Consider the following 24,773-nt stretch of genomic DNA (forward strand, 5'->3'; position numbering starts at 1 on the left):
TGGTGGCTACAGCTCCGATTAGACCCTTAGCCTGGGAACCTCCATGTGCCATGAATGTGGCCCTAAGAAGACAAATAAACAAACAACCAGAGCTTTTCCCCTAAAGCCAGGAATGTGACAAGACAGGCTTAACGCTATGTAATGTCCTATCGGCAGTATTAGCCAATTACATGAGTAATTTTAACTAATTTAACTCACCCCTGAAGCGAATTCCTCTTCCTGGTTCTTTCCATCACAACCATCTCCTAAAGCAGAAAGCAAAAGCACGTGGTCTGCCCAGCCTTCCACTTTAATAGGTCTGGGGGTCCAGGCAATTGACCTCTGCAACTAATTTTAAGCGTAAGTTAGCGATTTGGAAGCAATTAGAGACCTAAGAATTGGAAAGGACGAGATTAAACTATATGCACAGATGACATGATGAAATATCAGAAAACACAAAGATTCCACGGGAGAACGATGCCTGACATGTGGGTGTTCGGGTGTGTGTACTTGTGGGTGTGAGAGAGAGATTTTCCTGCTGGCTCTGTCTCTGGGTTTCCCTTTCGACAAAGCCTGTTGCTGTGGCATCTCCATCAGGTCCTGGTGGTACAGAAACCCTCCTTGTGCTCAGTAAAATTACCCTCCCAAGAGGGGCGATGCACATGTGAACAAGATTGTGCAATTAATCGCTCTTGATGTTTTTCGTCGGATGCAGGACCTTCGGACAGATGGCATAGGTAGCCCTCCGTGAGTCCCGGGAGCTCTCCAAACCCATCACTCTCTGAAGTTATGCGTCCTTCTGAATCTAAGAGGTCGGGCACCAGTCCCTTCTTAAGTTAGAAGCACCTGTGGGAACAAGCCTTGAGGCCCCACACACGGACCGAGGATGCTCAATGCTCTCAAATCTGTGCCCTTAAGGAGTGGAAATGGCCAGCCCCAGCCAATGGGAAGGGAGCGTGTCAATTGCCCGGATCCCCAGAGCCTATTAAGGTGGAAGATTGGGGAGACCACTTGCGTTTCCTCCTGCTTTGGGAGATGTCTGTGGCAGGAACGAGCCAGGAAGCCTAATTCCGTTCAGGGGTGAGTGGGGTTTTTAATCCCCCCTTTCTACCTCCTATTTTTTGCACATCCTCTCACTTTCTTACAGTTACTGAGTTCGCCAGGTCCAAGGGGGCTTTGTTTTTCTTTTTCTAACTCCTCGAGGTGTCAACGTCGATTGCATATTTGAGATCTTTCTCTCTTTTTTTGGATGTAGGCCTTTTTTGGTGCTCAGGGACAAGAACTAACAGAATCCAGAGTGGGGGTGAAGCTTGAGTGGCCATTTTAAGTGTTGGTTTTTACCCACAGGGAGCTTACACGTATCCAGAGCTGTTGCAGTGAGGTGAAGGAGATAAAACTTTGAGTCCCTGCCCAATACATGATGACTTAAGGGAAGTATCCAGAGAGTTCTGAGATGGTGGGGATGAGAGTAAAAAGATGATAATAATAAAAGATAACTCAGGAGTTCCCTGGTCGCTCCTTGGCTTGAGGAGTTGGCAGTGTCACTGCTGTGGCTCAGGTCTGGTCCCTGGCCCAGGAAATTTTGCATGCTGCAGATGTGTGCCAAAAATTAAAATAAAATGAAACTCAGAGAAGCAATAGTATGTTAGTACTATGTCACACACTATTACCTACCATTAGTATGTTAATAGCAGGGAGACCAAGATGAAAGCCCCTCTCCAGCCAGTGACATCATTTTTTCTCTCTTCTCTCCTCCATAACACTTTTTTTACACAATAAGCACAATGAGAGAAGATAAAAGATGAGTTCCCCTTGTGGCTCAGTGGGGTAAGAGTCCAACTATTATCCATGAGGATTCGGGTTCGATCCCTGGCCTCGCTCAATGGTTTAAAGATCTGGCACTCCCATGAGCTGTGGGGTAGGTCGCAGATGCGGCTTGGATCTGGCATTGCTGTGGCTGTGGTGTAAGCCGGCAGCTGCAGCTCAGATACAACCCCTAGCCTGGGAACTTCCATATGCCGCAAGTGCAGCTGTTTAAAAAAAAATAAGACAAAAGATGTGAAGATGGAGGAGATGTAGCACATACCTTTGATTTCAGGTGCTTTTCATAAATTCCCGCTGAGTCTTTAAAATAATCATGGTATAAGCCCTGAGTAGCTCTTCGCTGTCGTGTACCAGGCACTCTTGTAAATGTGCTTGTGAGTGTATTTCTTTGAGAATCCACCAAGCCCATGAACACATATGATAAGATCCCAGAATCAAAGATGAGAAAAGAGGCAAAAAACCTTCTGTAATTTGCCCACCATTACCTTGCTGACACGTGGCACAGAGAATAAAACTACAAGGTGGATCTGTGTCTAAACACTGAGGCCAAATGCTGGGTGGGCCATTGGGTTTTTCCATGAGTCAGAGAATCTTTGAGGAAAGGAGGCCCATAGGATGCTTAGTACGTGGTTTAAGCCACCAAACTTGGGTTAAATAAATATGTCCTCTTGGGTGTGGTTTTCATTTTCTTATAATGTCGTGTCTCCACAGGTCCCATCTTCGCTCTCTTCCCACGGGTCACCTTTACCACGGCTGCTGAAGCCCTCGGCCTTGAGTAAAGATGTGTGATGTGACTTCTGACTCTTCCTCCTGCTCCTCCTCCTCTCCTTCCCCCTCTCCTTTCTCCACATCCTCTCCTTTCTTCTCACATTCTTCCTCCTCCACGTTCCCTTTCAAAAATGGGGTCATGCTGTACTTGATTTATTTAAGCAAGGAGAACCTACAAAGGTTCAAGCAGCTTTTGCTGGAAGAGATCCCCAGGCCAGGCTCCATCCCCATCACATGGGACCAGGTGCAGATGGCCAGGTGGGCGGAGGTGGCTCATCTCCTGACGGAATGCTTCCCGGGACGACTAGCTTGGGATGTGACTCATGACATCTTCTCCAAGATGAACCAGACGGAGCTGTGTCTCCGGGTACAGATGGAGCTGAACGGTGAGCACAAGGTGGGGATGGGACTGAGAATTAAATACTGGACCCTCATATTGGCCGTCTGCCCAAGAAAGTCGGTATCGGAGGAGAAGGATGGTCCTGCCTCTAAAATACAAAGAGGATCATATCGTATTTTTTAAATTTTCCTCATTTTTTAAATAAATTGTACGGGAGTATAGTTGACTTACAAAGTTGTGTGAGTTTCAGGTGTACAGCCAAGTAAAACAGTTATACATACATTTTTGTTGTTGTTGTTTGGTTTTGTTTTGTCTTTTTGCCTTTTCTAGGGCTGCTCCCACAGCATATGGAGATTCCCAGGCTAGGGGTCGAATTGGAGCTGTAGCCGCCAGCCTACGCCAGAGCCACAGCAACATGGGATCCGAGCCAAATCTGCAACCTACACCACAGCTCACAGCAACGCTGGATCATTAACCCACTGAGCAAGGGCAGGGACCGAACCCGCAACCTCATGGTTCCTAGTCAGATTCGTCAACCACTGCGCCACGATGGGAACTCCACATACATGTTTATCCATTCCTTTTCAGATTCTTTTCCATAGCAGTTATCATACAGTATGAGTAGATTTCCTTGTGCTATACAGTAGGTCCTGTTACCTGTTTTATATGTAGTAATGTGTGTATGTCAATCCCAACCCTCTAAACTCTCTCTCTCCCTCTCCCTCTCCCTCTCCCTCCCCTCTCCCTCTCCCTCAAACACACACACATTTCCCCTTTGGCAACCATAAATTTGGTTTCAAAATCTTTGAGTCTGTTTCTATAAGCTTACTGGCATCATTTTATTCAACTCCCCATATAAGTGATATCAAATGATATTTGTTTTTCTTTGACTTACTTCACTTGGCATGATAATCTCTAGGTCCATCCATGTTGCTGCAAATGGCAAGATTTCATTCTTTTTGACGGCTGAATAGTATTCCATTGTATATATGTACCACGTCCTCTTTATCATCTGCCAATGGACATTTAGATTGCTTCTTAAATGCACTTACACGTATATTAAAGGGTTTATGTACTTTACATATATGTGTGTAAGTGCAGTGATTGGCTGGGATATACATAAGTGTTATTAATTATGTATATCAGATGTTGTCACTGCGGCAGCTCCAGTCACTGCTGTGGCATGGGTTCAGTCCCTGACCTGGGATCGTCCACATGCCATTGGTTGGACAAAAATTTTTAAAAATCACCCTTCTCAGCACATTGTACCACAGCACCATTTGCCCAGTTTCTAACGTCGCCATGGGAGGTCTAGGTGGTTTTCTTCTCCCTGAATTAAGTGAGTGAGCAAGTGCGACTCTCCAGCAGTGTGGTTGCTATTACCATAAAAGGTCCCGCCACCCATTCTGTCTCCACTGCACTCCCCCCGGTTCTGTCTCCACCGTGCTTGCGCTCTCCTTGTTCTGAGAGCCTCATAGTTCCAGTGAGACCGGCTCCTTTATTCTTCTGTTCCAGACATTTTACCTAACTTGAAACCAGAGACCCTGAAGCCGAGAGACATGCAAGTGAATCTGGAGGAGGATGAATCTGGTAGGTGCCAGCCTCATGCACACCCTGGAGGGAAGTGGGCTGAGGGTTGGAATGGGAAGCTTGGAGCCTAAGATGAGGCAGATTGTAAATTAGTCTGACTGGGGTCTCTTTCGTGAATCAGAACTTCAGAAAGAAAAAAAAAAGGCGTTGTTGTGGGTTCGCCTGAGAAGGAAGGCAAGCCACCAGCCAGCTGGATGCAGGGGATCAAGCTGCACCTTTGAGAGTCACTTCTTCCTCATTCTGTGCCATCCAGCCTTGAGCGGTCCCTCCTCTGCACAGTGGCCATCTCTGCCACCAGCTGCCCTAAGCATGTTAGTTCCATCTGTTTAGCAAACATCAGCAGGGGCGGGGGGCAGGGTGCAGAATGCTTAGTTTCTCATTTTTGCCAACGCTAGTCCTGGAGCTGACGCCCTGGAATGAACTGAGGCTGTGAATACCTCAGTGAATGAAATGGTAAAATGCTCTGGCTGGAGGACACTGACTCCTGCACTGACCAGACAGTGTGATGGTCGGGCCAGCCTCCATCCAGTGGAACAGACCAGCGTGGGAAGGGGTGGTCCACCCAAGAACAGCTGGAGGGCTGTTGCCAGACTAGCAATGGTCGGTGGGTGGGCAAATACGGCAGGTATCTTCATCCATACCTCCTTCCCCTGCTCCACTCTCCTCAACCATAAAAAGTAGAATTCTAGAAAGAAGCCAAGTTAGGTGCGTGTGAAAACAGCCTTCTTGGTGGGGTTGTGTAAAGAGATGAGCTCAAAAGGAACCCAAGGCCAAAGGAAAAACATTTTAATCATCCATGGAAACACACAGGGAATGGACTATGGGGTCACCCGTTCTAGGCTTTACCAAGCCCAATTTCACTCCCTCAACCAACCCTGGAGGGCAGGTAGTTTTAACCCTAAGGGCTGTGCTGGAATCCTGTATACTCAAATTTAGAGACAACAAGACCAAGGAGCAAAGGTCCCATGACTTAAGGCCATAACGCTAATAAGAAGGTAGATCTCAGACTTGGGTTAAGCTTCCTTCAACCTGTCAACCAGGACTACGGCTGGAACCAGACATGCGTTCTAATTTGCAACATTTCTAGGCGAGGTGAGGGAAGAAAGAGAATCACCAACTGAGATAAAAGTTTGTGACAGATCCTGTTAACTCCCTATGCCCCATCTAATGCTACCTCCTCCTGAGCGAATGGAATCCTATTTTATTGAGAACTAAAAGTGTGCCCAGCCCTACGAAAAAGAAAGACGTTTTCCCCCAGCTTCCCTTGATGTTGGGGTGATTACTGTGACTGCTCTGGGCTATGAGACATATATAGACAGGTCCTGAGTATTTCTGTCTGTATGAATAAAAGCAGACAGGAGCTGTAGGCATATTCCTTCTGCCCACAGAGGAATCACATAACATAGAAAAAGCTACTCCAGCCATCTTCTGAGAGTTAAGAAATAGGAAGAAAGACCTACTAGAATTATGATACTGATAGAAGCTCTGGGGTCACTGGGCTAATTTCGACAGCTTTACAACCCTCCTCTCCCCTGCCACCATCTCCTAGGTGAAAATCTGATCTTGCTTAGTTTATGCCACTTGAAGTTGTTGGCAAGTTCCTTGCAGCTTCTTAATTAATGTAGTGCTGTCAGAAAAAGCACTTGACCGATGCCCGTGTGTCCTGGGCTGGATATAGACATCAGGGCTCATCTTCTGGTTGTTCTGTTAGTTCCTGAAACCACGACTGTCACATCCCGACTTTCTCCCGTCTCATTCATCCAGGTAAAATACAGGAGTACAAACAACGTGTGATGGATGAGTATTCAACCCTGCTGGACAGGACGACTTGGCCGGGGAACCACACGGACTTCTTTTATCAAGACGTCTGCAGGGAGGAAACATTCCTACCCTGTCTCCTTCTTCCCAGAAGACCTCAAGGCAGACAGCCTAAGACCGTGGTCCTTCAAGGGGTCGCCGGGATTGGGAAGACAAGCCAGGCCAAAATGGTGATGTCAGCATGGGCGAAAAACAGGTTCTACCCCCACAAGCTCTGGTTCGCTTTCTACATCCACTGCCGGGACTCAGACCAGGTGGATGAGCAGAGCTTCTGCGAGCTGATTGCATGTAAGTTGTCTGGGACCCAGGCTCTGGCATCTAAAATCCTATCCAAGCCAGACCAACTTCTGCTGCTCTTGGACGGCTTCGAGGACCTCACGTGGACCCTCACGGATAGACCCGAGGACCTGAGTGAAGACTGGAACCGGAAGTTGCCTTGGTCTGTCCTCCTGACTAGTTTGCTAAGCAAAAGGATGCTTCCTGAGGCCACGCTCCTGATCTTCCTGAGGTTCCCCTCTTGGAAGAACGTGAGTCCCTTTCTGAAATGCCCCTCCGTGATCACCCTGACGGGGTTTAGCGTGCCTGAGAGAACCAGGTATTTCAGGACGTACTTCGGAAATGAGAACGAAGCCGAGGAAGCCTTGGGTTTTGTCATGGGAAACACGATTCTCTTTTCCATGTGCCAGGTCCCCGTGATCTGCTGGCTGGTGTGTTATTGTCTGAAGCAGCAGATGGGGAGAGGGGCCAATCTCCCACAGACCTATCCAAACGCCACCGCTGTCTTCGTCCACTATCTTTCCAGCTTGTTTCCAACCAAGGCCAAACACCTTTCCCAAAAGACCCACCAAGAACAGCTGAAAGGCCTGTGCTCCTTGGCCGCAGAGGGCATGTGGGAAAGGAGATGGGTGTTTAATAAGACACACCTCAAGCTGGCCAAGCTGGATGAAACGGACGTCGCTACTTTCCTTGGCCTGAGCATCTTTCGAAGGGTGGCGGGCAAGGAGGACCTTTACGCCTTCACCCTCTTGACCTTCCAGGAATTTTTTGCTGCCTTGTTGTATGTTCTCTGCTTCCCGAAAAGACTCAGGAACTTCCACGCTTTGGACCAGTTTTACATCCTACGCCTGATAGCGCATCCCGGGAGAAAGAGAAACCATCTCGCCCAGATGGCGCTTTTCTTATTTGGCCTTTTCAATGAAACATGTACCCTCGCCGTGGAGCAGCGGTTCGGATGCAAAGTGTCCTGGGGTAATAAGAAGAAATTGCTGAAAACGGCATCCTTGCCCCACGAGAGTGACCTGCCTACCCTACACCACGGGGTCCCGCAGCTATTCAACTGTCTGCACGAAATCCAGGAGGAGGCCTTTGTGAGTGAGACCCTGAGCGACTGTCGCAGAGCCGTTTTGGTCGTCAACAGGAACAAAGACATGCAGGTGTCTGCCTTTTGCCTGAAGCGCTGTCGACGTTTGCAGGTGTTAGAACTGACTGTTAACCTGATTGTCACCAAAGCGGGCCAGTTCTACACAGACTCCCCTCCTTGCTCTGAGTAAGTGCTGGAATCGCTGCTCTGGTGGATTCAAGGTCCAACTGGGCACTTGACCTCCCATCTCCCAGGATCTCGGGTGACCAGCTGTCCTGAGGGGAATCCCTTGCACCTGAGACTTTGGGTCTTAAAAACAGAACAGAAGCTGTTCCTGGGCTGCAGATTTCTGTGCTAAAACGGGGAGAATTCCTCCTCTCTGGGCTGCATACCCTCCCTTCCCCTATATGTGGGGACTTTGTTTCATCTGTCACCCCTAATTCTGCATATCATAAGCCTGTTTGTCTCCAGGGAAGTGCTATCCAACAGAGCTTTCCGTGATGGGGAAAAATAAAGGAGGAAATCCAAGGTGTTCCCACAGCCAAACTGCTCTACGTGTTGAGTTAGCGCTTGACTTGGGATTTTGTCCTCCCCAACCCCCCCCAAAAAAAATAATAATAATACTCCCTTGTTCTGCTCCTATATTTTTTGTCTTTTTTTGTCTTTTTAGGGCCACACCCACGGCATATGGAGGTTCCTGGGCTAGGGGTCAAATCGTAGCTGTAGAGGCCAGCCTACACCACAGCCACAGCAATGCCAGATCCGAGCCACGTCTGCGACTTACACCACAGCTCACAGCAACACCAGATCCTTAACCCACTGAGCGAGGCCAGGGATTGAACCCGCAATCTCGTGGTTCCTCATCTGATTCATTTCCGCTGCCCCACAACAAGAACTCCCGGGTTTTTTGTTTTTGTTTTTGTTTTTTCTTTTCTTTTTAGTAACAATTTCATAAGCACAGAGAAGGAATATGGTCTATACCTTGCATTCTAACTTCTAGCCCCATGTAAATCATAAGGGATTAAAAAATAATTCCCTAGAATTCCCTGGTAGCCTAGCAGCTAAGGATCTAGTGTTGCCACTGCTGTGGCTCAGGTCGCTGCCATGGCATGGGTTTGATCCCTGGCGCAGGAACTTCTGCATGCAGTAAGTGCAGCCAACCTTACTTCCTAAATCGAGGGAAAATATACGTGAGGCCATGAATCTTACTGGCGTGAAATGAGAACTTCTTGTGATAGTTCTGCTGGGCATTTTTTTTAAATGAGGGCATCTTACATGAGTCATAAAGGGGTCTGTGTTCATACCCCATCCCTAGTTTTGCTGGTAGGTTTGCTCGAGCTTCATCTCTAACGACGAGCCATTTCCTCTTCTCTCCCTTCTGTGCCCCCAGATCAGAAGGCCATGAAAGGAGTTCCCTCTGGTGGCAAGATTTCTGCTCCATCTTCAAGACCCTTGAGAACTTGGAAGTCCTGGCTGTGACACACAGCACCGTGGATGCTGACTCGTTGATGGTTCTTTCTTCAGCGCTGACACACCCACACTGTAAGCTCCAGAAGCTGATGTGAGTATAAAAGAGATCCTAGTTGGAAGGGATTTCGTGGGGACAGCCAGCTTCCCGTTCGGCTTGTTTATCCCCTCTCTGCTCATGCCAGACTTGCCAAAGTCATCCACATCCACAGGGGTGTTTGGTCCTCGTCGTAGTGAGATGTAATTGACGTCCACCATTCTGTCCAAGCTTAAGCTGACAGCACACTGATGTGGCATATGGATACTGCAAAATGATGACCATGGTATATTGAATAAACATCCGTCATCACATATAATTACCAAAAAAAAGTTGTTTTCCTTTTGATTGAAGTGTGTCATCTCTCAGCAGCTTTCAAATAGACCACACACGATGGTTAACTCCAGTCAGCCTGAGGAATTCCCATCCCCAGGACTTAGTTATCTTATAAGTGGAAGTCTGTACCTTTGACCACCTTCACCCAGTTCCCTCATCCCCTGCCTCTGACAGCCGTAAATCTGATCTCTTTTTCCGTGAGTTTTGTTACTTTTGTGTGTGTGTCTTTTTTGTCTTTTCTAGGGCTGCTCCCGTGGCATATGGAGGTTCCCAGGCCAGGGGTCAAATCAGAGCTGTAGCTGCCAGCCTACACCAGAGCCAAAGCAACGTGGGATCTGAGCCCCGTCTGTGACCTACACTACAGCTCACACCAACATCAGATCCTCAATCCACTGAGCAAGGCCAAGGATCAAACCCGCGTTCTCATGGTTCCTAGTCGGATTTGTTAACCACTGCGCCACGACAGGAACTCCTGAGTTTTGTTACTTGTTAGATTTCACATGTAAGTGAGTTGGTTTATTTAAAAAAAAAAAGCATGCGGGTAAAAAGATGATCAATGTCACTAAACATGAGAGAAATGCAAACCAAAACCACCATGCGATCTCTCCTCACACCTGTCGGAATGGCCACCCTCAGAAACACAAGTGATAGTAAGTGTCGGTGAGGAAGTGAAGGGAATTGGTACAACCACCATGGAGCGCGGTACAGAGGTTCCTCAAAGACTAAGAATCTTCGTTGTCGTTACTCTCCAAACGGTCGTGTGCTAACAGGCACTTAGTATGGCTTCCTACTGCTTTCCTCTGGCGAGAGTCCTGTTATCTGATTTTTTTATCCATGCATCTGTGTCATACGGAAGTTCCTGGGCCAGGTATCCAGCCCGCGCCTCCTCTGAAGTTGGATTCTTAACCCACTGTGCCTTGGTGGGAACGCCAATCCTAACTTTTTTTAAAAGTGAGAATCAGAGACGTCAAGTGACTTTTCTGAGGTCACACAGCTGGTTGGCTTGGGGAACGCTCTCTCTCTCAGATGGTCTGGGTCTTGCCTTCTCAATCACCACACCACACTTCCCTAAGGCAGCAGAGCAGCAGGCCCCTGCATATTATAAGCCTCACCAAAGAAGGTAAATTGGAGCTGGGTTGGGAGGCTTAAGATTTCTGTGAAGGAGGGAAGAGAGGAGGTAGCTGAGCAGTCTCTACAAAATGAAAAATGCGTGTACAGCTTGACCCAAGGGCCCCTTTTTTAAAACCACCCTAGAAAAATCCACCTTAAAAAAAAGGGGGGGGGGGTTTCCAGTCATGGCGCAGTGGTTAACGAATCCGACTAGGAACCATGAGGTTGCGGGTTCAATCCCTGCCCTTGCTCAGTGGGTTAACGATCTGGCGTTGCCATGAGCTGTAGTGTAGGTTGCAGACACGGCTCAGATCCCGCGTTGCTGTGGCTCTGGCGTAGACTGGTGGCTGCGGCTCTGATTAGACCCCTAGCCTGGGAACCTCCGTATGCCGCGGGAGTGGCCCAAAGAAATAGCAAAAAAAAAAAAAAATCCACCTGCAGATTCTGAGAGAACTGGACGATAACATCACTGCAACATGAACTTCAACAGCAGAAAACAGAACAGGCCTTTATGTAGCAAGTCTCCATCTGCTAGGCTGTCTTGGGTCTAGCTTTGCATTTCAGTGCTCCTAAAACCCAACAACCGTCCTAAGAAGCAGGTTATCCCATTTCACAGATGAGGAAACTGGGACACAAGTTTACACAGCTGATATGCAACTGGAATACAGAGTTAAACTCCAGAATTACTGGTTCCAGAATCAGTTGTATGAGCTGTTGGTATATTTTGAAAATTAAGCCCTTGTCAGCCACATCGTTGGCAAGTATTTTTCCCATTCCATACATAGGCTGTCTACTCAGTTTGTTTACGGTGGCCTTTGCTGTGACAAAGCTGGCAAGCGTGACCGGATCCCTGTGTTTATGTTTGCTTTAATTCTCATTGCTTTCGGAGACGGACCTAAGAAAACACTGGTACGATGTGAGAATATTTTGTCTTGACTCTCTTCTGGAAGTTTTGTGGTATCGTGTCTTATAGTGAAGTCTTGAAGCCATTTCGAGTTTGTTTTTGTGTATGGCATGAGGGTGTGTTCTCCTAGCTACTATCATATATTTCTTCTTCTGTGGTTTTTAAAACCCAGAAACTCAATACTTTCCCAAAACTCCTTGAAGTAGCGCCCCTGATGTCACATGGCCCCTGACCAGTATCTGACCTCGTCTTTCTCCCGTTATTAGTCTTGTTCTTAGTTCCCATTTTTCATGCCTTCCTGAATATATCGAGCCCTGTGCAGAGTCTCTTACGGGCAGCACGTTTGTTCATTCTCATAACCGTCCCACACAGAGAATGTCATGCGCTCTCTCTTGGGGACCTGAAACTGAAGCCGTGGGAGGCTGGATGACAGACATAAGATCATCCAACAAGACTGAGCTGAGAAGAGAACCCAGCTTAGAGGGCTGGGCTGCACAGAAAGGGTCCTCGCGCACATATGGACTAACTCAATGTAGAACCAAGGAGCAAGAGGGGAGATGCTGGTCAGAAAGCACAAACTCCCAGTTCCAGGATGAATACGTTCTGGGGGTCTGTGGCATAGCATGGCCACTGGAGTTAGCGATACTGTGTCATAGACACACAAGCTGCTAAGAAAGTAGATTTTCAACATTTTTCACCACAAAATTGTAAGTCCGTGACCAGGACTCCTTAGCTACTGCGACAAAGGTAATGATTTTGTGAGACATGAATGTGTCAAATCGACAGGTGGACCCTTTAAACTGATACATTGTTACATGTCAATTCTATCTCAACAAAGCTAAAGGAGAGAAAAGAATTTAGACACCTTCATTGTGGTGAGAGTTTCCTGTACGAATAGGTCCAAACTCTTGAAATTGGGTGCATCAGATCTATGAGAGGTGTGTTTTTTGCTATGTTGATTATACTCCAATAAAGCTGTTTAAGAAAGAAGAACTAATGTTCTCAGGGGACCCTGGGATAACCTAACCCTTCTTACCTCTGCAGCTTTCGGCATGTGAGTCCCCTCATGCTGAACGAAGATTTAATCAGAGTCTTGGTGGAAAATCAGCACCTGAGATCCTTGGAAATACAAGCCACGGAGGTGAGGTGCCAGGTCATGGAGTTTCTGTGCCATACCTTGAAACATCCGCGGTGTTTCCTGCAGTGTCTGAGGTAAGACCTGGGACAGCCTGAGAGACAACCCTGGCGCTCGGATTGTCTGTTCAGTCACAAGGACTCTCTGTCTCTGGTGAAGAGGAATTCAAAGACAAGTTACATCACGTTAAGACCGTACAACAGAAGAACCTTCGTTTAACAGGTCTTTACGAACAGGCCAGCTGGCGCTGGAAACCTCACTCTGCGGCGAGGCAGCTGTCTGACTTAGCAAGCGTTCTCTCCCGTGACTGAATCGCATTCTTTACCTTGAAGATGGTTTGGCAAATACAGGCGAGAAGTTGTATTTCAAGGGCAGACGCCAGCCCCTGGCTCAGAATCAGAGCCTGGCAGTTCGCCCACGCCAGTGTGTCATGGCCCCAAGCGTGTATCATTTTGTACTGATAACTTGCCATTCGAATGGTGCCTCGGAGGTGGGATTTCTCGGGGAACATGGAAATCACCCCTGGAGTCACTCGGGGGAATAACAAGGATGGGAGGTGGTGGGTGGGGTCCACGCGGCTCTGTGAGCACCCCTTTCCCCAGCAGCTAGGGTTCAGTGTTCTTGTGTGGCTTCTGTAGGTTGGAAGATTGCCCTTTCTCCCCTAAAAATTGGGCCGATCTTGCGAGGAATCTCAAAAGTAACATTCACTTGAAGACTCTGATGCTGAGACGTAGCTCCCTGGAGAAGGGTGAGCCATGTCACCACCTGGCAGTGGCCCAACTGGAGAGGCTGGCGTAAGTCTTCCTGTGCATGTCATGCTGCAGCTCATTCATTTGGTAGACTGAGCATTTCTAGGAGAAAAATAAGAACGGGGGGAATCGTGTAATGGAACAAAATGAAGTCTTGTGGTTGTGAATGACATGGATAGGACAATGAAGTGTTGATCCAGGGTGGACAGAGGGACAGAGAGAGAGGGACAGACAGAGGGGGACAGAGGGGAACAGAGGGGGGGAGAGGGGGACAGAGCCAGAGGGGAAGACAGTCAGACAGAGAGACAGACAGAGAGGGAGACAGACAGAGAGACAGAGAGGGAGACAGAGAGGGAGACAGAGACAGACAGAGGGGGACAGAGGGGAACAGAGGGGGGCAGAGGGGGACAGAGACAGGGAGAGGGGGACAGAGCCAGAGGGGAAGACAGTCAGACAGAGGAGACAGACAGAGAGGCAGACAGACAGACAGAGAAACAGACAGAGATGGAGACAGACAGAGAGGGAGACAGACAGAGAGGGAGACAGACAGAGAGGCAAACAGAGAAACAGACAGAGAGACAGAGAGGGAGACAGAGACAGAAACAAAGAGACATCCACATAGAAGTTCATATTTCCCCTGAAGATCCCAGAATATATCATTATAAGTAGCCTGGCTTATCCATGCTCCAGTTTGTGAGAGGGACCCTCACCAGCACAATCCTCCTTCCTCACCGACCACATTAATTCCCAAGCCCGTGGCCCCCACCCCAGCCCCACCCCAAATAACCATCTGGAATCAGGTGGACCAGGCTCCTTACTCTACTATACATGGATCCTTAAACAGATCACAGTTTTGTACTGTGTAGACTTGTACAGAAGTGGCCTCATCTAGCAGGTGTTCTTGTTCCAATCAACCAGCGTGAGTATTCATCTGGGTTTAGTTGTTTCTGTAGTCCATTCCTCTTCAGGGCTGGATGATAACATCTGTATGAATGTGCAACGGTGTAGGTGTCCATGTTGCCTGCTGCTGAGGCTTGGGCTGCTTTTACACACACGAACACACACACACATGTGCACACACACACACGGAACATTCTGGCAGAATTGCTATGTTGTGGAGAGCATTTATTGTCGGTTCTACTAGGCTTGTTCCCAGAGCATTGGTACCCATGTGCAGCCCCACAAGTTGTGTGTCTGAAAATTCCCCCAGCTCCATTATTTTTAATGTCACTATTCTTTTTTTTTTTTTCTTTCTCTTTTTATAGTTGGATCTGCAGCATATGTAGGTTCCCAGGCTAGGGGTCAAATCAGAGCTGTGGCCGCTGGACGACACCACAGCCACTGTAACACCAGATCTGAGCTGCATCTGTGACCTACACCACAGCTCACAGCAACACTGGATCCCTAACACCCTGAGTGAGGCCAGGGACCAAACCCACATCCTCATGGATCCTGTGTCAGGTTCTTAACCCACTGAGACACAATGGGAATGTCACAGTCACTCTTCTTGCTGCTGCTTTTGCCAATATGTTGAGCAGGAAAGGACACACTATTGTTTGTTTGGGACCCGATACCATTTTGTTATTTTTAACTGAAGTACAAGTGACTTACAATATTAGTTTCATGTGTGCGACCCCAGTGAGCTGATATTTTTCTGCAGTACAAAATGCTCGTGATAAGTCTAGTTACCATCTGTCACCAAAGCTATTGCAATATGAGATATTTTACTGTTTGCATTTGTGCTTCCTTCACTGCTAACGAAAAAGTTTTCATAATATTCTTAGACATCTTAGTTTTTCTAATACGGGAGCCTACTCGTGCCTTTGATGCATCTTTCTATTTTTCTTTCACTTGTGAGATGATGTCTCTTCTCATGTCACCTCCATATCTGTCACTCGCTTTTTATTTTATTGGAGTAAAGGTGAGTTACGATGTTAGGTTAGTTTCAGGTGTACAGCAAGGTGACTCAGTGAGGTATTCCATTTACTCTTTAGTCGCTGCTGGTCCCTTTCTCTTCCCTCTTTGTCCCGCTAGGTAATTGTTTTCTTGATCCCAGTCCCTTATCACACCCAGGTTGCTCTCCTCTCCTTTAAATCTGGGAAGCCCTGTGAGGTGGTAACAGAAGCAGGATGCGGGGTTTGCATCTAGAAGGAAAGCCCAGATGGAAATCTTTCTTTCTCAGCATGAGATGAAGAAAACTCAGTCAAGGGCATGAATTCACTTGCATCCTGTCTGTTTGTGGCTTCCGGCAGGTTGGAGAATTGTGACCTCACATTACTTTCCTGTAAAAGTCTTATCTATTCACTGGAGAGTAACAAGAATCTGACCCATCTCAGCTTGGCCAAAAATTCCTTGAAGGATGATGGGGCAAAGCAGCTTTGGGATGCCTTGCAACACACTCGACATCCTCTGCAGAGGCTGGTGTAAGTTCTCAAATGTCCTCTTCTTGGTACTCCCTGGAGTGGAACCGGGCGATGGAGAGAAGCCACGATACCTATGCTTGCTTGTGCAGCATGCTTATTGCATGCCTGCTATCAAGGAGGAATGGGACCGATGCTGGAAGAAAGCATAATAAAGAGGAGGGTGGCGATGATCTCAGCTTTGGGGACAAATTATCTAGGGGTAGAATCCTCAGATGGTGAGCCGAGGTACCCAGGAACGAACTCACAGAGGCATTGCAGGAATTTTTTTAATGTTGTGTTACAGTAAAGTTGATTTACAATGTTGTGCCAATTTCTGCTTTACAGCAAAATGACCCATCTCATATATGTGTGTGTGTGTGTGTATTACACACACATATATATATATATATCCCTTCTTATATTGTCTTCCATCCTGTTCTATCCCAAGAGACTAGATACAGTTCCCTGTGCTATGCAGTAGGACCTCATTGCTTATCCACTCTAAATGCAATAGTTTGCATCTACTAATTCCAAACTCCCAGTCCATCCCACTCTCTCCCACCTCTCCACTGGCAACTACAAGTCTGTTCTCTATGTCTGTGAGTCTGTGTCTGTTTTATAGATAGGTTCATTTGTATCATATTTTAGATTCCACATATGAGTGATATCATAGGGTGTTTGTCTTTCTCTTTCTGACTTACTTCACTTAGTATGAGAGTCTCTAGTTCCATCCATGTTGCTGCAAATGGCATTGTTTTGTTCATTTTATGGCTGAGTAGTATTCCATTGCATATATGTACCACATCTTCCTAATCCATTCATCCACTGATGGACATTTAGGTTGTTTCCATGTCTTGGCCATTGTGAATAGTGCTGTGATGAACATAGGGGTGCATGTATTTTTTTCAATGAAAATTTTGTTCAGATATATGCCCAGGAGTGGGATTGCTGGGTCAGAGGGTAGTTCTATATTTAGTTAACTGAGCTACCTCCATACTGTTCTCCATAGTGGTTGTACCAATTTACATTCCCACCAACAGGGAAGGAGGGTTCCCTTTTCTCCACCCTCTCTCCAGCATTTGTTATTTCTGGACTTATTAATGGTGGCCATTCTGACCAGTACTGGTGTGAGGTGGGACTTCATTGTAGTTTTGATTTATTGCAGGATACTTTAGATGTCAGAGATACAGACACCTTTTCATCACTGCAAGAACTCTTCACTGAGGCAGTTCCATTTGAACAGCAGATTGTGTCACATTCCTTTCATTGTGCCCTATCTTGGTGAAGCTATGTTCTAAGCAGTTGCTAGCATGAGAGCAACTGCATTGAAAATTTTACTGAAGAACAGGAGTGATGTGGAAAAATTAAGATGGTATAGATGGCATAAATGGACAAAGTTTGGGAAACTCTGATATAATGTGTTCCCCTAACTCCTAGATGTTGGGAGTGAGCGTTATTTATGCCTTTGAGATAAGAATAACATAATGTGACCTGACTTTGCATTTAGAAGTAGGGCATGTAGCTAATTCAACAATGAGGACAAAGATGCACACTAAATGATATCCTGTTGGTGTTTATCTCACTCTATCATGAAATTTTTAAATGATTTCCCTTAAGTGTCAGGGTGCTTTGGCTGTTATCAACAGAAAATAAACTCAGACTGCCTTAAACAATAAAGAAATATGCTGGCTTATAAAACCAGAAATGCCAAAGTGACACACAATACCCCCTGAACCCACTGATGCTTTCAGCATTCCCAAGAGAAGCAGGAAATGGAGCAGCTACTTTGGAAAACAGTCTGGTAGCTCCTCAAAAGGTTAAGCAGAGATGTAACCTAAGTTAGCTATTCCACACTTAGATCTATCGAAGAGAAATGCAAACAAAATCTGCACCCAAAAAAATTGCACACAAGTATTCATAGCAGAGTTTTTTGTAACAGCCGGAAAATGGAAAACAGCCCAAGTGTCCAAAAGCTGATGAATGAATGGTTAAAGAAGCTGTGGACTGTCCACATGGTGGACTATTACTTAACCATAAAAAGGAATGAAGTGTATATTAATACATGCTATGGTCTGGATGGATCTTGAAAATACTACGCTAAATGAAAGCAGCCAACCATAAAAGCCTACATATAGCATGATTCCACTTATATTAAATGTCCAGAATAGGCAAATCCACAGAAAGAGAATGCTGATTAGTGGTTGCTTGGGGTGGGGTGGGATGGGATGGGATGTGGGGAGAAATGAAGAATAATTGCCAAAAAGTTCAGCCTTTTCCTTTCGGGGGTGATGAAAATGTTCTAAAATTGTGGTAAATGTACAACTTTGTAAATACACTAAAAACTAATGGTTCATACACTTTAAATGAGTGAACTTTATGGCATGTTAATTAGAGCTCGATGAAGCTGTTATACCAAAAAAAAAAAAAAAGGCAAGAATGCTTTGGTTGTTTTATGCCTGGATTTGTTTTTTGTTTTGTTTTGTTTCATTTGCAGGCTGAGAAATTGTGCCCTGACCTCTGATTGCTGTCAGAATATGGCTTCTGCTCTCAATAAGAACAAAACCTTGAGAAGTCTGGACCTTGGCTTTAACAGCCTGAAGGACGATGGGGTTATCATGCTCTGTCAGCCCCTGATGGACCCTGACTCTGGCTTACAGGTTCTAGAGTAAGTTGTCCCCTTTTCCTTCCTGGAGACCAAGGGTCTGTAAAATTCTCAGGGTGGAATATATGAGCATGCTTTTCATTTCTAATATTTTCCTTCCATTTGGTTGGGCTTGGAAGTTTCAGAGCAGTGGTTCTCAAAGTGCCATCCTTGGACTAGGAACTTCTTCATGTGGAAAGGTGTTGGAAAGGCAATTCTTGCATCATTTATCTTTCTGTGTCTGGCTTACTCACTGAGCACAATGCCCTCAAGGTCCATCCATGTTGCTGAGAATGGCATTATTTCATTATTTTTCATGGCTGAGTAATATTCCATTATATATATATATATATATATATATATATATATATATATATACACACACACACACCACATCTTCTTTATCCATTCTTCTGCTGATGAACACTTAGGTTTCATCCATATCCTGGCTGTTGTAAATAGTGCTGCAGTGAACATTGGAGTACAAATATCTCTTCAATACCCTGGTTTCAATTTCTTTGGGTCCATACCCAGAAGTGGGGTTGCTGGATCACATGGTGCCCTGAGGGTCCCCCCGCTCCCCTGGCATCCTCCCCCCAACTCCTCAGTCTGTGATGTTTCACAGACACTTCCAGGTGATCCCCATGTATGCCAGAGTTTAAGGACCATTGTTCTAGGCAAAATCTTCTCTTCAGTGAAAGATTTTAAAAAGCTTGTTAGTTTTAGACTCATACCTGAGATGGCGAGTCTTCTGAAATCATTGTTAATGCTTAGAGATTCATTTTATATTGTTTTTCCTTCTTCTACAAGGTCTCTATGCTAACATGCATACTAGCCAGTGATTTGAAAAGATTCATCCTATTTTTAATGCTTTTTAGTGGTTACCCTAAATGTTAGGAAAAGATGTATAAACATCTCTCTGACAACAAAGGCTGAAACTATTTTTACCTCTTTTCTAACTGCGTTTTCTGCTTTCTACTGGCAAAGTTGGGGTTCTAAGTCTAGATCATTTTTTCACTCAGAAATGTTAGCTTTTATTTTTTACTGAAGTATAGTTGATAATATTATATCGGTTTCAGGTGTACAGCATAGTGATTCAGTGTTTTTACAGATTATACCCCTTTAAACATTATTTCAAACATCTAACTGTTGAATTAATTGTTTCACTATTTATCAGCATGTGAGTGGTTTTCAGCTTGTGTCTGTTAAGATGGAACAAGATGGAACATGATGAAGGATAATGTGACAAAAATAATGTGCATTTGTGTGTGTGTGTATATAACGTAAATATATATATATATGCATGACTGGGTCACTGTACTGTACAGAAGAAATTGACAGATCATTATAAATCAACTATACTTTTAAACATTTTAAAAACAGTTTGGAGGTGCCTCAGCAAATTAAATACAGAACTACCATGTGACCCAGAAATCCCACTCTTGGGCATATATACAGAAGAAACTTTCCTTGAAACAGACACGTGCACCCACATGTTCCTTGCAGCACTATTCACAATAGCCAAGACATGGAAACAACCTAAATGTCCATCGACAGATGATTGGATTAGGAAGATGTGGTATATATACACAATGGAATAGGACTCAGCCATTAAAAAGAACAAAAAAAGGCCATTTGCAGCAACATGGATGGAACTAGAGACTCTCATACTAAGTAAAGTAAGTCAGAATGAGAAATACAAATACCATAGGATATCACTTATATCTGAAATCTAATATACAGCACAAATGAACCTTTCCACAGAAAAGAAATTCATGGGCTTGGAGAACAGACTTGTGGTTGCCAAGGGGGAGGGAGTGGGATGGACTGGGAATCTGGGGTTAATAGATGCAAACTATTGCCTTTGGAATGGATAAGCAATGAGATCCTGCTGTGTAGCACTGGGAACTGTATCTAGCTGCTTGTGATGGAGCATGATAGAGGATAATGTGACAAAAAGAATGTATATGTGTGTGTGACTGGGTCACCCTGCTGTGCAATAGAAAACTGACAAAACACTGTAAACCAACTATAATGGAAAAAATAAAAATCATTACAAAAAAAGAGAGTTGGGTGATGGAAAATAATGTAGGATAATGTGAGAAAAAGAATGTGTATATATACATTTATTTATATAAATGTATATATACATGACTGGGTCACTTTGCTGTACAGCAGAAATTGATGGAACATTGTAAATCAACTATTAAAAAAAACTTTTTAAATAAAAAGGAGAGAGTTAGGGAGGAGTTCCCCAGTGGCCTAGAAGTTAAGGACTCAGCATTGTCGCTGCTGTGGTGCAGGTTCAATCCCTGGCCCAGGAACTCCCACGCACCATGGGCATGACAAAAAAAAAAATAGAATTGATAGATCGATTCTAAAAAAAAGTTATTATAGGATAATGGCTCTCATTTCCCATGCTATATAATATATCCTTACTGCTTATCTATTTTATACATAATGGTTTGTATCCCTCGATGTGATACCCCAAATTCGTCCCTCCCCTCTGTCCTTTCCCCTTTGGTAACTACTAGTTAGTTTTCTATATCTGTGAGTCTGTTTTTGTTTTGCAAATAAACTCTCTTGTGGCATTTTTTATATTCCACATATAAGTGATATCACGTAAGTCCAGAGCATTTAAATAACATTCTGTCATAGCTGTAATTCCTAGGATTCGTCCTGATAATGGCTTTCCCATTTTTAACTGATAATTAACTACTGGAAGCGCATTGAGTTTTCACTGGAGGTCGTAATTCTTGTACTGCAGAACTTTAGTCTTGGGTTTTAAATACTGATTTCTCTTGGGCTGAGTGAAATATATTTTCAAGTATGAAATCAGTTTCCAGAGGAGCATAAATGAAAAAGAACATAAATACAAATAACAGAAATCACTTTGCTGAACAAAAGAAACTAACACCATATTGTCAATCAACTACACTTGAATTTAAAAAAAAAAACTATTTGGTATAATATCACTTAACATGTGGTAGAATCTAAAATCTCATAAAAAATGATTCCAGGGAACTTAATTACAGAACAGAAGCAGATCTCAAAAATCGAATGTATGGCTAGCAAATGGGAAACGTTGCGGGGGGGCAGAGATAAATTAGGATTTTGGGGTTAACGTAGACATTGCACTATATATAAAATACAGAATCAACAAGATCTACTGTCTAGCCCAGAGAACTCTACTCAATCTTCTGTGATAACCTAAATGGGAAAATAATCTGAAAACGCATGGATAAGTATACATGTATAATTGAATCACTTTGTACACATGAAACTAACACAACAGTGTAAATCAGTACACACCAATAAAAAGACTTAAGTAAATGAACATTGGAAAAAACCTACCAGGCATGAAATGACTGGCTGCCCTTGGAGTGTGAGTCCCAGGCTGTGAACAGCTGGGCGGGCTGAGCTTTCCGATGACTCTGCCTGTTTCTCTCCCACATAGACTGGAAAACTGCCTGTTCACCTCCAGCTGCTGCGAGGCCATGGCCTCCATGCTCCTCAGCAACCAAAGCCTGAGATACCTGGACTTGAGCAAGAATGACATTCAATGCCATGGCGTACGGTTCCTGTGCGAGACCACTCAGAAGAAGAAGGGCAAAGTCAAGGTCATTCTGTAAGTCTCTGCTGGGTTCCCTGCATAGGAAAAACAGCCCAAGGAAAGTGCCTCCTCAAGAGTGAGCTTCTGGACCCAAAATGCTGTTGGCAAATGTCGTGAACACCCCTCTCCCACTTCCTGGGGACTTAATTTCCTTCACGTGGTGGAAAAACCCCAACTTCTGCTTCTAGCCTGGCTTGGGGGTAATGAGCAAACTGGCCTGGATTCTGCTGTCTGCTCCTACATCATTTCTTTCCTGCACATTCTCTCTTTGTCTTAAACACTGGAGTCTGTGATCAGCACCTACCAGCTCTGGGGCTGTGAACGGTTCAGTAGACCTCTCTGAGTCTCTCTCTCCATCCTGGGCTGGCCTCCTCCTCGGTGGTGATGCTATGAGAATTGGAAGAACCTACACCTGTCAGGCACTTAGCTCAGCACCCAAGACTGTGATGGGGTGGATTCTGGGTGAAGGTTATAAGGACACCTGGAGTGTTCGCTATCTATTAATCTGTAAGAAATTATTGCAATGCTTACTAAAGCAATACTCATTTTCCTATTAGCTACAGTTCTGTAACAAAGGGTCTCAATGCTCACTAAGGCAACACACATTTATTTTCTTGTAAAATTTCTGAGGGTCAGAAGTATGCGAGCAGTTTAACTGGGTGATCCGGCTCATGGTCTTTTATGAGCTGAGCTAAGGTGCTGACAGGTGTTTGATGGCCCTAGAGGACCAGCCTCCAACTCCCCCACGTGGCTGTCAGCAGGAGACCTCAGTTGCTCTCTGCAGCGCTGCTCCTGATGTTGCAGCTGGATCCCTCTTGAACAAGTGATGGGAGAGGGAGGGAGGGAAGGAGAAAGGGAGCACAAGGGTCCAAAACAGCCACTGCCATTTATTATTGAATCTTGCTTTATTCTAATGGTCACCCAGACCCACCATAGCCCCCTGAGAGAGGGGCCGTGCAAGCATGTAACAGGAGGAAGAACCTAGCACAACTCGTGAGTGGTGGGACCAAGGTGCCTGGGCTTCATCCCTGAGCCCCTGAGAGCTGCACCAGTGGTCTCGATCTCCTGGGCTGTAAATTTCCACCCAAGAAGGCATACTGCAAGAGAACCCCAAGCCTAAGAGAACCAAAGATGCGGGTCTTCCTTCACAGGGAGAAGAAACAGAGTGATGGGGTGGATATGATGCGAAGGCTGGAGGGGCCAGTGGTGAAGAACGAAATCCTGCAGATAGTTCAAGACTGGAATTCTGAGTACTGTGCTGAGGTGGCCTGGGCGAATTGATCAGGGGACCCCCTGGATGGCCTTTTCTCCCCTAATGAAAAACTGGGAGGTGGTTGTCTCCTGTGGGCCATTCTGAGTCTGGAAGGGCTCGGTTAGTCCTGGGGAAATGGTGTAGGGCATGACCTCCAAACAGCTCCCTTGGAGATTCCGAGGGTCATGTGTCAGACATAGACGTGTCACTGCACTGGGGGCAACACAGCAGGGGGAGATCCAGCCCCCTTCTACTCCTGGCTTTGAGATGTCTGGAATGTGTCATGTTAATGTTGTCTCAGGAATCTCTGACTCACCTACGGGAGTGCTGGGGAGAATTTAATTAAAAGTGTGCATGACTGCAATTTGAAAACATTGCAAGCGTTACTGATTTGCAAATGGACTTGTACCTCAACTGATACGAAGGAAAATGTCTGACCTTGGAAAAGGGTCCAGGGAAGATGACGCAGCCAGTAAAGGGAAAGGGAAGTCACCTCTTGTTGAAGAAACTCATTGGTTTATTTGTTAGAGTTGATTTACAGTGTTGTGCTCACCTCTGCTGCACAGCATAGTGACCCAGTCGCACATATGTACACATTCTTTTTCTTCTGTCTTCTATCATATTCTGTTGCAAGCGATGGTACATAGTTCCCTGTGTTATCCAGCAAGACCTCACTGCTTATCCATTCTATTCTTTTTTTTTTCTTTCTTTTTTGGCCACCTCATGGCATATGGAGTTCCTGGGCCAGGGATCAGATCCAAGCCACAGTTGAGACCTAAGCCAAAGCTGCATCCATGCTGGATGGTTAACCCACCATGCGGGGCTGGGGATTGAACCTGTGTCCCAGAGCTCCCAAGAGGCTGCCGATTCCATTGTGCCACAGTGGGAGCTTGCTTATCTATTCTAAATGCAACAGTTTGCATCTACTCACCCCAAACTCCCCGTGCATCCCACTCCCTCCCCCCTCCCCCTTGGCAACCACAAGTCTGTTCTTCATGTCTGTGAATCTGCTTCTGTTCTGTAGATCGGTTCATCTGTGCCATGTTTTAGATTCCACCTGTAAGTGATATCATAAGGTGTTTGTCTTTATCTTTCTGACGGACTTCACTTAGGATGAGAATCTCTAGTTGCACCCATGTTGCTGCAGATGGCATTATTTCATTCTTTTTTATGGCTGAGTAGTATTCCACTGTGTATACGTACCACAACTTCTTAATCCATTCCCACCTCTTGATGGACATTTAGGTTGTTCCCATGTCTTGGCTCTTGTGAATAGCGTTACGACGAACATAGGGGTACGTGTATGTCTTTGAATGAAAGTTTTGTCCAAGAAGGAACTCTTTTGTAAAAAGCGAGGTGTGACTTGCAACTTCTTTTGAGGACATTTAACCCATTAATAGAGTAAAACAAAGTGAAGCAAACGTGTTTCTTGGCCTGTACTTGACTGA

General features: G+C 45.4%; 1 protein-coding gene across 1 annotated transcript; it reads left to right on the forward strand.

Moving 5' to 3' along the window:
- Positions 1-2,701: 2,701 nt before the first annotated feature.
- Positions 2,702-23,672, forward strand: NLRP8 (NLR family pyrin domain containing 8; the record flags this gene model as incomplete). Its single annotated transcript, XM_047791392.1, has 10 exons — positions 2,702-2,957; positions 4,427-4,501; positions 6,266-7,865; positions 9,070-9,240; positions 12,578-12,745; positions 13,307-13,462; positions 15,670-15,840; positions 18,314-18,484; positions 21,918-22,088; positions 23,225-23,672. Coding segments are annotated over 10 exons (3,069 nt in total), but the record flags the coding sequence as incomplete, so codon positions are not given.
- Between the last annotated feature and the right edge of the window lie 1,101 nt (positions 23,673-24,773).

Source organism: Phacochoerus africanus, chromosome 8 (genome assembly GCF_016906955.1).
Source record: "Phacochoerus africanus isolate WHEZ1 chromosome 8, ROS_Pafr_v1, whole genome shotgun sequence".
Lineage (NCBI taxonomy): Eukaryota > Metazoa > Chordata > Mammalia > Artiodactyla > Suidae > Phacochoerus > Phacochoerus africanus.